This window comes from Nothoprocta perdicaria, unplaced genomic scaffold (genome assembly GCF_003342845.1).
Source record: "Nothoprocta perdicaria isolate Ctin4 unplaced genomic scaffold, notPer1 scaffold_43, whole genome shotgun sequence".
NCBI lineage: Eukaryota > Metazoa > Chordata > Aves > Tinamiformes > Tinamidae > Nothoprocta > Nothoprocta perdicaria.
Genome location: NW_020455677.1, coordinates 807,188 through 821,437, shown reverse-complemented (window position 1 = coordinate 821,437; position 14,250 = coordinate 807,188). Strand labels below are relative to the sequence as shown.

At 38.8% G+C, this 14,250-nt stretch overlaps 1 protein-coding gene across 3 annotated transcripts in view; it reads right to left on the bottom strand.

Moving 5' to 3' along the window:
* Positions 1-14,250, bottom strand: part of EML4 (echinoderm microtubule associated protein like 4) — a 134,484-nt gene that overhangs the window by 31,288 nt on the left and 88,946 nt on the right. For all 3 annotated transcript variants that reach the window (XM_026046300.1, XM_026046301.1, XM_026046299.1), the window contains 3 exons: positions 13,851-13,876; positions 13,361-13,393; positions 3,516-3,639 (listed from right to left, as the gene is read on the bottom strand). In XM_026046300.1, the coding sequence (XP_025902085.1) occupies positions 3,516-3,639; positions 13,361-13,393; positions 13,851-13,876 (183 nt within the window). The remainder of the gene's footprint in view (positions 1-3,515; positions 3,640-13,360; positions 13,394-13,850; positions 13,877-14,250) is intronic.

Sequence of the window (14,250 nt, the reverse complement as noted above, 5' to 3'; positions counted from 1 at the left end):
ATAGAGGTCTTTCTTCTTTTGTAGTCGCATCAACATTGCACATAAATATATTTTGGTTCAAACTGGGACACTGCATTGAGTTGTCAACTAAACCTCTTTGAAGTAATGAAGAGAAAACAGATTTATATCATTTGCACAGCACTTGTTGCAGAGCCCCATGCGAGGTCTCTCATGCAGATGTTATTCACTGGCCTGCTTAACTAATGACATCAAGAGAAATGCTGATGTGACAATGTTGAAAGCAGAAAAAAACAATGCCTCCATTCTTGTCTTATTGCTCTTTATCTTCCCACTACATTTTCCTTTCTTTTTACCTTGTAAGGATCAATAGCACAGAAGAATGAAATTGACAAGGCCCTTTTACAAAAACAAAGCAAATCAATCAGAGCTCCCAAAACTGATGGGCGTTGAATTTATTATTTCTGTGCAGAGGCACAAAAAACACTGTTCTGAATACCACCTCAGAGGAGAAAGGCAGATCCTGTTAGTTTGTCCTTGCAAAAGGGAGTGTATTAGTAAGGATTTGCTAAGATTGACATCTTTGAACATCCACACTGGAACAGGATTAATTACTTACACAAATATGCCTGTCATAAAAAGAGGCCTACCATGGGGAGGCAAGGCCAAATAATCTGGCATACACCACTGAGCTTTGGTACTCATGAAGCCACAAGAAATGGTTTATATTAGCATGTCCATTCTTTTATTTCAACCCTCCTACATGAGACAGTACCAAAGAGGGGTGGAATTTTCCTGAAGCATGGAAAACAACAATGTATTTTGAGAGACCCTTTTACACCCTTCAGTCTTCATCTGAGACACCCATAGGGGTTGCTGCACATCAATTCCATTCTGTCCATTCTGAATAAAGGAGCAAAGAGACACATTAGTGACCGATTCTGATCAGATAACATGATATTGTTATTTTATTTTCATAATATTTTTATGGTAATCTTTAATCTTTCAATAAGACTGATGCTCCAGGCAAGCAAATTCAGAGACAACAGTCTCCATATGGTAAAGATTACTTTTAAGCCAATTAAGAGGATGGCTTTATCTCAAAAATGAGATGTAGAAGGACAAATAAACAGTGATTTCTTTAAGTTGGCTAGGATTGTCACTGCCCCCATGCAGTTCATGCAACACATTAGAAACTGCCTCTAAAACTGACTTCAATTATTCTTAGGAAGAGCATCATTAAAAAAACATCAAACAAACAAACGAAAACAACAGCAACAAAACCCACAACCCTAAAACTCACAGAAATTCCCTCCAGAAATTGGCTTTCAAACTGTGAGAAAGATGCTACAAGATCCCTGGCAGCGAAGAACAGCACCAACAGCGACCTCCGTTGTTACAAAGCCCGTGGCTCTACTATTGGGAATTTCAGATATGTTTTAATCACTGCTGACCTGCATCAGCCTGGACTGCACTGCAAAGCAGAGATATCCACACTCAGCTTATGTGCAAACATTCAGGGGCCACAGTCAAGGGCTCACACCTTCTCATGAGCTACTTCAATCCTGCCAAGCAGCTTAGATATTTTTTGAAGTCAACAATAATCAGCAAACATCAAAACCTCTTTTTTATCTCTTCTTACTCTGATGCAGTTGATCATCATAGTTGACCGGTTAGCCTGGAAACTGTATCTTCCCAGATGGCGCTACTGAAGGAGAGCCCAATTATAAGCAGTCCTCCAGAAGATAATTCCTAAAGAACTAAAGGTATTTAAAACAAATCTGACTGAACTACTTGAAACTCAGGGTTGACTCAACCCTTCATTAACCAAGTGTACAGGTCTCAGTCTGCCGTGGTGCTGGGGGCTTCCCGCTGGCTTGCAGGTTTCCTCCCCGTCCTGCTAAGCCTGTGCATGAAGTACAAGTTGCTCTGTTGCCGGATCTTTTTTTATATCTCCAAAGCTGAAGACAATTTTTTTCAATTCCATGCAGATCAACATTACAAATTATCCTTACGAATTTCCACGACTTCCTCTCCTCATCTTCCAAAAGATATCTTACACAGAGACACACTGGCCTGGTTTACGATGACATATAAGATTCATTTCTTTAAAGAGATTCCAAAAACATATGGACAGCTTGGTTTAGGCTGGATTTATTTCACTTTAATTAGCCCTCAGCAGGAAACTGGTTTAACCTGAACTTAAGGCCCTTGGACATTAAATAAGTATGTCCTATGTCCACACAGGGATTTGCACCTACTTAACTGAGGGTGTGATTTCATGATCACTTTTCATCAGTCCAAACTCTTCAGTGCCACTGAAAACATAGATCTGATCTTCCCCTTGTCTGCTGTTTGTAGCCCTTGCATATTTGTGGAGCAATCAAATTAATGAGTGGATCCTGCTAAAAAAATAACTCAGTAAAAAAGACTACAGTTCAGGCAGAACAGCAACTGACCTAGTTCACTGCATGGTCATGAATGCCAGAATCAACACCCAAGAGGGCTGGCAGCAGAAAAACATGGCAGCACAATTTTGCAAAGTCTGGATAAGAGCTCTGTTTTTCTTTTGATCAGGACTTTCAATCAAAAATTCGTCTCCTCTATGGTCTAAACTTCCAAAACTTGCAAAAAAGCTCAGAGGACACTTTTCTTCCACTCTTCTCTTTACTAAATGTCCAATATTATCAGTTTCAAACACCTATTAGTTTGCAAAGATAGAAAGACTATAGATAAATCTTTTGTAAGTGGAAACTGGTGGAGTAGAATAAGCATATACCATTAGCTGACAGAGCATGGGCAGTCTTTTCCTTTATGTATCTTGACACATGACAGTATCATAATTTCTGAAAACCTTAGGGCTTTCAGCAACATCACAAGGATCAAACCTGAGACAATTACACCAACTAAAGGGCTGTCCATCTCAAGTTATTTTACTGAAGTATTAAGGAATGCACTTAGCTCTTATAAACACAGTTTAATGGAAGAGTCAACAGAAACTAGCACAAGGGAAGGACCCAAACATGTTCAGGAGCATGTTTCTTGTAGTGAGCTTAAGTCATGATACCAAACAAACTCCTGCTATGTCTGGAGAAACATGAGAAACATCAAACTAGCTCCATTCTTCACATAATAAATGTGTTCAATGCAGACCACCTTCCGAGAAGTGAACCCTTTAATTGCAGGGCTGAAATATGTTAAACAGCACTAAGAACTTTGTGGGTCGAGAACTTCTGTAATCCTCACTCTGCAGACAAGGAACTCTGGATCTTCTTCAGGATTTTCCATGCTCTGAAGCATTTTAAAGAAGAGAAAAAAAAAATCAAGAAAAAAAAATCAGAAAAACCATGGCTTTTCTGTGCCTGGATTTTTTTTTCCAGCTTAAAATGTACTTAAAAGTAGCTACAAACTGTTTAGATTTTTTTTTGTTTGTTTGTTTTGGTTTTTTTTTTTAAACCTTTTCCCTGGGGGTAGATTTCATTACTGAACACAGAAAACACACTGCTAGAGTCTAAAGAAAAGAAAAATGAAGAAAAAGTGAGTCACAAATAGGATACACCCACTCCAGTTTTAACTTTTCAGGAGGCAGCTCTGTCCTGATGTCATCATAGTTTTCTACATCAGAAGGAATGAACATTGTGATTGGTCGACCCCGCATGAACATCTTGATATATTCTCCCTCTGTAGAAACAAAAATGTGTATTAGTTGTGCGGCAAGTTTACATGAAAACTTAGCACAGAAAAAAGAAACAGTAATAAAAGCACAGAGATGCAAATAACGCTTGCATCACGATTATTTATAAAATGTGAGCTTGGAAGAGGCCCAGATTTTTAAAACTGAACACAGAAACAACACACAGGCACACAGTACACATGCACAGTAAGTGCTAGCTGAATTTGTGACAGCTCTCTGGACAGACTGAGCATGTAACATTTCAGACATGCAAATTAAATAGCAGAAGCAAATCTCAAATAAAATCTGAAGCTGAGTAGACAGTTGCGGAATCAGAAGATGAGCTATTTCTGGCTGGAAGGGACTTCAGGAGGTCTCTGCTTAAACCATTTGCTCAAACCAGGCTCAGCTGTGAGGCCAGAGCAGATTGTTCAGGGCTTTATCCAGGTGAGTCTTGAAAAGTCTCCAAGGATGGAGACTGCCCAGCTGTTTTGGGCAACCACATGACTGCTCTGCTTGGGAAAGAGCCTTCCCTTACATCTGAGTGAATTTCCACCTGCCTGTCGTCTCTGCCCTCCCACCACACGTTGCAGTGAAGGACCAGGCTCACTCCTCACTTGGGCAGCCCCAGTTGGTCCCTCTGCCAGCCAGGACGTGACCTGCTCCCCTGACTGCTGCCACCCGCCGCCTTGCTGAGCCTGCACTGCCTGCGCCCAGTCATTGATCAAGGTGCTAAAAGGACCGGTCCAGCACAGACCGAATGAGCACACTGCTCAACACTGGCCTCCCAAAAGTCTATGACCCATAACTCACTACCCCGAGGCCAAGCATCCGCATAGTTTTCTTTTTTTAACCAGTCCTAGTTGTACATCCTCCCAGACATCTTATTTAAAGTCTCATCTAAATTGCAAGAATACTACAGTTTACAGCGACAAAAGCTATGATGAAGCTTTTTTTAAAATATATATAATCACGCATATACAATACATGTAAATTTTTATTATAAATAACATCAAAAACCAACACGCCAATCTGAACTACAAATTCATTGAAATCAACCCAATTTCATCACACAATCACAGGAAGGAATAAAGAACAGCTGCCCGTGACTCCATGTGTATCACTCTCAACAACTGTGACAACACGGACTTCTCTGTCATACACTGTAAGAGGGACCTCAGCCTTTCTTAAGTCTTTAGGGGTCCCTTTTCAAATCAATAATAGTGGATGATTTCACATTAGATAATATTAATCACACAGTGTGAACATCTACATATGTCATGGCACTGTTTAAATGTCCTCAAACTGCAGAATCACATAATATCAATTCTGATAAAATTCTCTTTTACTATACTTTGATATTCCTGTTCATTATAAAATAGGCAAATAAATCCAATTATCTACCTTCTCTTGATTCCATAATTTTAATCCATATAATCCATACAAGTCTAATATCCTATATAGCGAAACTACTGCTTTTCACCACTGCATGAGTGTCATTCATTCCAAATGAGGGCCCTGTCCAAATAAGTCCATGATTTAATGCACCTGAACAAGAGCTAGCTAAAATCAAATATCCAGCTGTCTGACATTCACTTCACAAATTACGTTTGGAGTGTAATGCTTTTCAAGGATTTTATCTCCCAGTATATAGCAGTTTGATTTCTTAATCTCTAATTAACAGTTTTAATATAACCATTTTAATTAAGCAGATCCCAGTTTTATCAAATTTACCAAATTCCCAGACTAAAAGGGTATGATTACTGTGACACTTTTTTTTCCTCTCACTTTCAGTATACTCAAGTCAATTTTCTGAGACCAAGAACTTATTTTACTTGAATTTCATGTGTGTTTTAATCCTCATAGTAATTTACCTGACATTGCGGGCAAAGATGACAGAATTTGATGTGATAGTCCAAATACAACCAAAAGATAATGCAAAAATCACAGGCTGGAAAACGAATAATTCCTATGCCAAAACTGTAATAATTGACTCAAGTAAAATTAACACATGCATAAAAGCTTCTCCTTACTTTACAAGGCAATGAATAAAAATAAAAGTTCAGACATTTAATCCCAGTATAATGATGGTGGATCAAGAAAATGGAAAATAGTTGTCCGTCTTCTAAGAAGAAAACAGAGATTATTTGAACCAGAACCCCGAGATTCTGTCCACTGACGACAGTAGAAAAATTTCCTCAGATCAAATATCAAAGCACCAAAGAACAAAGAAAATCACTTCCCAGTAGCTAAATTAGAAGTGGCAGTTGTTTTACCAAACATGTATCATTTAACTACATTGCTGAGAAAAGAAAAAGATCTGTGTTGTCACTGGTTTAATGCAAATGTTTAGATAATTATGCCAAATTGGGCCGTTTCATTTTTCAGCCAATATGTTTTTACTGTATGTTTTTTACAAAGGCAAAACAATACTGTAAAGGTACACATAATGTATTAATAAAAATCTTTCTATGAAAATCTGAAAATTTCAGGCTCCTATGATTTGAAATACAGTAGAGCCTGAAAGTATTTAAAAAAACCCTTCTGTGTGCAAGTCAAATCCTTGTTTTAACATTGAATTTTCTTTGCATTTCTGGTTCTGTAAGATCTGGTGTCATTCAAAATGACACCATAAATTTAGGATCAAACTTCTCTGTGCTTCTTAAACTATCAGAGACCAACTGCAACCAAAATTTCTGTGGACGGAGGCAATTACATTCTCCTATAGGACCTTACAGATGAGACAGATGAAAGAATCCAACAGAAATTTAGTCAGGTCTTTTGCCAGGGGAAAAAAAACTCTCTTGGAGACTTGGGGAAAAAAAATATCTGTGATGCTTTCAGGTAGATATTAGCCCCCTTAACTTCCATATTAAAGGAGGAACATTTTTGGCTTTCATTAGATATTTGCATATCTTCAAAGGTAATCTTAAACACACACGTTTAACACACAGAGACACATGAACTAGGTATAACATGATTAATCCTCTCCCTACAGGAAAGGAGGGATAAAAAAGACAGAGAGACAACCTACTGAAAGATTTTTGTCTAAGACTGTAAATTTCCTTTCTTCAAAATAACCCGCAGGGCAGATAAAATATTAATGTAAGAAAATCTTTTGAAATAGTACAGAAGATGGCAGCATATCAACAAAACCATTCCTCAAACAGCAAGTAATTGCCTAAGGTCAAATTCTTGTAAATGCAAGTTAAGAAAACCAGTGGCTTAACTCCTTCATATCATAGAGGCTCCACGGCACGCTCAAGTGCATGGGATTGTCTTGCTTTCCTCCCAGCACTCTCATGATCCCTAGGTCTTAGTTATGTCAGGTATTTCTCTGCCTTTTGGAAGAAAAGAGATGGTGATTTCCATGGTCACATCGTAACCGAAATGTAGGCAAGCAGGTATAAGGGAAAAAAAGCTAGAAATTTCTAAGAGCTTTGAGGAGAACCAACCCACCTCTACTGTTCTTTTATTTATCTGCCTGAAAGGAGCAGATACCAAACAAGCCATTTTCTGCTGTAATTCAAAGGGCTGCTCGGGCTCTAGTGCCCCAGGTACAGAACATACAGAAGGGATTTTGGCTGCAGGTGTGCAGGTGGGTAGGGGACCCGGCACTCAGTAAGTTAATTTGTCTGCAATCACATGAGTCCTACAAATCCTCTCAAACATGGATCAGACCAGCACAAAGAGCACAGCTAAGCCTTGTCAGAACATCCGTGTGCTGCGGATGATCTGTGCCACAGCAGAAGAAACAGCTCAGCCCCAGATTAGTACAGAAGAAAATCCATTGGGTGGGAGGTAAAACGGCAGCCTCTTGTCCCAGATTCCATTCTTCAAACAAATATATCCATCTCTAAGTTTGCTTTTGTGTGATTCAGTCTGCCTGCACACCTGGAGCACACCTGTATAAATCCGCCTTTTATGAATGTGGATGGTTACAGCTGCACACAGTATTAGAATGCCTACCAGAGCTTTGATGCATTAACACATTCCATAAAACAGCATATTTCTCTCAGGATTACTTCTTCTGATACCTCCTGGGATTGCACTTGCTTTTTATAATAAGTAGGTGACGCAGCCTTTACATGTTTAACTAGTATGCTAGAGCCCTTTTCCTCACCATTTAATTTTGGCAGACACGTTGACAGCTTATAGCTAAAAGGATTCTAGTAACTCCAGCATGTGTGAGCTTGTACCTTACATAGTTTAATTTTCTCTTAAATTTCTCCATAAGGAGAACCATAAGGAACATCTAGGTCCTTCCGTCCTCCGCTGAATCAATTTTGCCTCTCCACTTCACTGAAATCAGTGCTCCTACTTTACTGTGTCAAGTTTATTATTGTAAAAATTAAGCAAAATTGGCCCCAGTAGGCTTCAGGTAGACTTTTTCAACCAGACTACTTGCTTCAACTTCTGTAGAAGTTTATTAGATTGCAAATAAATAAATACCTTTTTCTCTATCGGTCATTATAAGCTTTGAATTGAAGCTACACTGCATATACCCAAACTGCTGGTAACATAAGCATCACCAAGAATCCAGGACCAAAATAGAGGCAAACCAAAAATTGTAGACCAACAGTATGCAGTGAATGCAAAGCCTCCTCACATCAAAAGGAGTTTCCCATTCAGACAAATGAGCCTATTATCATGCCTTAATGAAAAACTGGCAAAGAACATAACAGTGAAATTCAACTTCAAACAATCCCATTTAATTCATCAGTTAATGAAAGTTGAAAAGCCATCAATTCGGAGAAAGAAATGTGGAAGATAACTAGAGTGAAAAAACTTGTTGATGATAAAAGGTAGGAGAGATAGGGCAATGAAAAAACCTGAAGGGCTGAAATTAGTGCATCCGTGAAGCCTGCACAGAAAGAGATTTGTGCAGTGCTTCTTAAGCCACAAAGCCTGCTCTGAGGAGACTACAGAAGGATTTCAGTGGAAAATAATCAAAATGAATAGGGACTAAAAGCGGCAAAAGTAAGGTCAAAAAAATCTTTGTAGTTTAACTAAGAAACACCTAAAGAGAAGTGTGTTCAGGAGATGTAAAAGCTGCCTGTATATTTGTAAAGTGTATAAACATGTAACATATAAAAGCAAAATCATTCAACTTGCTAAAAAAAAAAAGGACGCATTTTTAGGGAAAACAAAACTTTATCTCTCTAGGCCTTATTATTAAGCAGACTCTGAGAAAGTCCAGCAATTCTGTATTGTAATAAATTGCTTTTCAGTTTGTCAGTAGATACATAATGAACAGAAATAAGAGATAAATAACAAAATTAACTGTTCATTTACACAGTTATAAGTTAAATCACAGAGAAACAATCATGTCAATAATTTTATCCTACAAGCTGATCGTTATTGCTTTTTATCGAAGTCCACCCAAACTTGCTTGTGAACATAATATGGACGAATCACATCAAAACCCTGAAATCAGTTAATTTGTATTTCTACAAACAGCCTCTTTCCTCGGAGCTGTCTGTCCTCAGGTCTGCATCCACCACCTCTGTAGGACCACTAAGCTGAGGAACAAGGACTACAAAGCTCATTTCTAATTTACACCAATGGTTATGACCCAAACGCAATCAACTTCAGCCACTGTTCACAATATGGTATTTCATACGGAGTGCAACTGAAGCCTGGATGTGGGTCTGGCAGGTCTTGCCCTATGCCATGTGAATTTACTGCATCTGACCACTGGAAGTGGCACTATCACCATTAAGTGCTAGTATAACACATGCCAAGCAAGCCAAAAAAGCAGATGAGACAAAGACATTTATTTAGATTTGGAATCATTTCACCTTTGTGTGAATTGTGTTTTCCTGAGGGACCTTTAGTTATTACAGCTTTATATAAAATAAGTAAATTGATGATAAAGACTGCTTTTACAGCAGTAGACATTAAACATCTAGATGTTTGTTACATGTACAATTTTCTTTGAAATAAGCATTAATATTACCACTCCAGAACAAATAATAATAAAAACAAGGTCTCAATACACACAAAAATAAGGAACTCAATACACACATTAAATTCAGTAAAACTGTATCAAAATGCTGTCTACTTAAAAAATAAAATTGTGAAAAAACAACAACTCCCAAATACTTCCCTGAGATCACCTTGGATTATTTCCCCACTATCTATGGTTTTCAGAAAAGAACAAGCAGCAATAAGAAAATCAAGTGGGTCTCAATTTACCCTCACACACATGAGCGTTCTCAGAAAGCATCTGACAGCAAATCTGCACATCTGCCTCAAAGAGAGTTCTGAAATAGGGGATTCTGCATTCTCAGGGGACAGGACACACAGTACGGAGGGTAATTTTTTCCTCTCTGGGCTTCATGAGTGCCCTATTCTTGCAGGGCTGCAGTGCAGCCATAACTAACAGAAGAAAAGCATTGGAAACTAATAAAGCACTGACAATCTAAAAAGAAACAAACTTAGGAATGCAGTGAATGTTTTTCATTAATTCTCTCACATATGGTTTTTATTGCCATCCAAAAATGTCTAAATGTCTATTATTACTTTATAATAAGTGAACAAGTGATTCACGTACAGAGCTATCATGTAAAACCAAACACAAACTGAAATATGGCATCTCAGCAGAAAAAAAAAGTTTTATCTTAAAATAACCAGGGCCTTCACTTTCTGGGCATAAAAGTATGAATGGTTTATGATTAATACTTTCTAAATGTCTCTGCTGTAATGAAACACAAGATGGTTTTTATAGGCAATTATAAACACCTGCTGGTAAAGAATTTAAAAGAATAACTTTAGCTAATGTTCTACTAATGCTGTGGTAAGCAGCTGCTTACTTCACCCACCATTTTATTGTATTTTCATAGAGTTTTGATGCCTTATAGTACTGTATTTTATTATAGCAACCGGCTCTGGTTCATCAGGATAAACAAAGCAAGTGTTTAAAGAAAAGCTAAAAAAAAAAAAAATTACAATCCCCTAAATTCTCTGGAACCTACAGCAAGCATATGGAAGTATGCCTAATACTTCCTCCACTGGATTAGTGTCACAAAAGTGTTCCTGTTTTTATTGCATCTGCTTCAGCATATGTCCAGATGCCCACGCTCAGGCCCAGCATCAGAGTCGCTGCAACTCAACCCACTTGGGAGAGGGGAAGGTCGTTGCTCCTGAGGGAGGAAAACCACGAGCTGGTACGGGGGGAACACGCACGGCCTTGGCACAGGGCTAGATGGAAGAAAACTGGGGAAACTGAGGAGCCCACGAGGCTCCTTTACCAACTGTCCTGCTCCCATTGAACACAAACGCCAACCCCGGTGTTTTCTGCAGGGGCCTGCGAACCAAAGATGGTTTGGACAGCAAGGCTGACCAGGCCTGTCTGTGCATGCCCGTCACAGATGAATTTGTGCTTGCTGCTCATGGCTTTTGCTTTTCAGCCAAAACCAAAAGACATCACAGTGACCAACACACAGACAATCACAACACAGACAGCATTGCAATGGCTTCTGCTGCTAGATAAATATGATTCCAAGAACTACAAGTGTAAAAATGCATTTCACTACGTTTTGTGCCGTTTTACCACGGCGACAACATTCAAAGCAGCTTCAGGAACAGCCTGACTCAGGGCTGACTCTAGCACTGTCAAAGCTCTGGGCACTGCAACTTTCCACCCCTCTGTCCCATGTACATAGTTGCTTCTGCTATTCCAATGTGCTTCCAAGACTGTTTTATATGCACATAAAGACACTGAAGTGCTTTTACACAGAAGATCTGAGCACAAACAGGAGTCCCCCTCTCACAGTAGGTTTATTTACGTGGCATTTATTAAAGTCACCTGCACTGAACAGCATCTTGCACTAAAGGGACCTGGTTGGATGCTGCTGAGCTTATACTGCAGAGGAAACTAAAATTGTATGGTAGCTGACAGGCAGGTTGCTCCTGCAGCAGCAAACACAACGTGGAACCCAACACACCATCCTGTAACCCACTATAACATACAAATATTTTAAAGGCTGTTTTAAAATACACTCACTGGCCCACATTAAAGATAAAGAAAAAAAAAAAAAAAGGAAGTTTTGGAGGTGTGATCTTGGTCATTTCAACTTTGTCCACATTAAAGGTGGAATGATATTTTGCCACTACATTTGTTTAAAATGTTAGAAAATGCATTTTCTACGACAAGACTTTCTCCCCTCCTCCATTACAGACAAGGCCGTTGCCACCTGAATCATATTTCTCTCTCTCTCTCTTTCTCTCTCTCTCTCTCTCCCCCCGCCTCTCCCCCTCTTTCTCTCTCTCTCTCTCTCTCATTCCGGGCAGGATGAGGCTGAGGACAGACTGTGGCGGGACACATAGACAGCCAGCCCCGTTCCTCACTGCACGGAGGCTCACACCGCAGGCGGCCACGGAGCGGACGGCAGGGCACACACTGGAGGCCACAGAAATCAGAGCTACCAGAGGCACAGAAGGGACAGACTGCCCATTCCTGGCAGCATGTGTAGAACTGTAGAAGCACATTATAAAGAAAGAATTAGTATTTTAGCTGTACGCAACTTGGCACCATGAAAAGCTGTGTTGGGTTAGAAGGGGTATTTTTGATGCATTAGCTTTATTTAATTTCTGGAAAGCTAATTTGCAGCTGACCTGGGCATTACTGATCTGTTTTCTTTTTCAGTAACCATCGCTGCACAGATGCACTGCTCTCCACTGCTCGTGTATAAATTCCCTTGTCCACTCCTCAAGCATGTGCATTCCTCTTTTTCCCTATTGTTTCTGTAGGATGCTTTTGGTAAGAATCTACTTAGAATATTTCAAAATACGTAATATCTCTAAAAAATAAAGTACTTGGATTCAAGTTAATTTTGGCCTCAGTTCAACTTAGGTTAACTTTCAAACACTCTGAGCGCTCTTTTATTTTATTTATATCTTTTTTTTGAGGGAAAGAATTTTTGGGGGAAGAAAGAAACAACAGCCAAAAGTAATCAAAAACTGTGCAAAATGTCATCTTGCTTACAGCGCAGAATTCGGAGTACGCAGATTTGTTAATCAGCAGCAAAGAAAGCACAGGACAGAACCTCTGTACATAGATATCTACATGCTGAGTACAGCATGCACTTGGGTAACATGCTCTAGTTTTGAAACTGCATGCTTCAGTACAGCTTGTAGGACATCAAAGCAGAGTTATTTTGAGACATAAAAGAACAGATCTCTTTTGTTGTCGCTTTCCACCACTTTCAGATAGACTGCTCCTTTTCCTGTCTGAACAAGCCAGCAGCAGAAGGTGGCCACAGAATGCAAGATTTATTGATGGAAAAAATACATTTTAGAAGAGACTCATTTTTCCTTTGGGGACACTACATTAAAACATTCAGTCTCTGTTCTTGTCTAATCAGCACGCTTATGTTGTAATACTGGCAAGACAGAAAGCTGAGATAAAACAAAATCTTTTAGTTGGCAGTTCTTCATATTCTGGTATATTAGGCAACAATGCAAAACTTCTAGAGTCTTATCATTTAAATACATAATTCCGCTGAGGAAATTATGCACATACAAATTCATTTTAGACTGCCCCAAAATAATCCTCCCCACGTATATCATATGCCATTGTAAATTATTTCAATAATAAAAAAAGCATAATATGCTCAAATGTTTTAAGAGATCATGCACTGATTCTCTTTATGGCGAAAAGCCAAATAAAAGATTCATGGCAGGGCTAAATTAGAAAGCAACCGTTCGGCATAGCGTAAGTCTTACCTTGGCTGTTTTTTTCACGAGTTGACATTTTTGCTGGTTATGGAACAGAAATAAAATATCTTAAAACTATTTCTACAGTCTCGCTCTCACCTGCTTGGATGAAGACTGGTACATAGTTCAGAATTTAATACTTGGTTTCTGGGACCTCTCTCTATACACACATACATATTCCCAAAAAATGGAAATTATCAAAAGCTGCCTCTTTTTATAGAACCACAAATGAATCCTCCCACCACCCATCAAAAAATTGTCTGTCCTAAAGACCCAATTTGATGATACTTGCTCCACAATTTCAAAGAGTTGTACATGGGTCCTGAGTAACAGTTTGCCAAATCAATTCTTCTAGTAATTATTAATGCAATTTTAACTCTGTATTATCCCTCTTTCATAAGTGTACTTCCTAATATATTTATTTACAGGAAATACTATTCAGTCAAAGGCAAATATTTTCAACTTCCTCCAGTATTTAAAAATAAATAGTTTTATTTACCTTGGCTGACCGTACCATCCTTGTGCCTGGGGAAAAATGCAAAACGTTACTATGTCAAACCAATTGCTTCTCAAACCAATATCACCTCATTCTGAAATATAATTGCATTTGGCAACCTTAGACTCTCGTGAGAGCCTGACTGTAGCAGAGGACACTAAATAACTAATCTTGATTGACAGAGTACATCTTTATCTACTTAGCATTTTATTTACAATATCTCTTCAGTAATTTAATGTCTTTAGTCCCATGGCAAGGTCCTAAGAACTGCTACATACACAATAAACAAAAAAGATTTTACAATAAGTTATAGAGGGCATGTTTCTTGTGCATGTAAAAATCAATTTGAGAGGGCAATAACCAAAATGGTTTAAGCTGCCAAACATCCTCAGGCCTGCGTGCA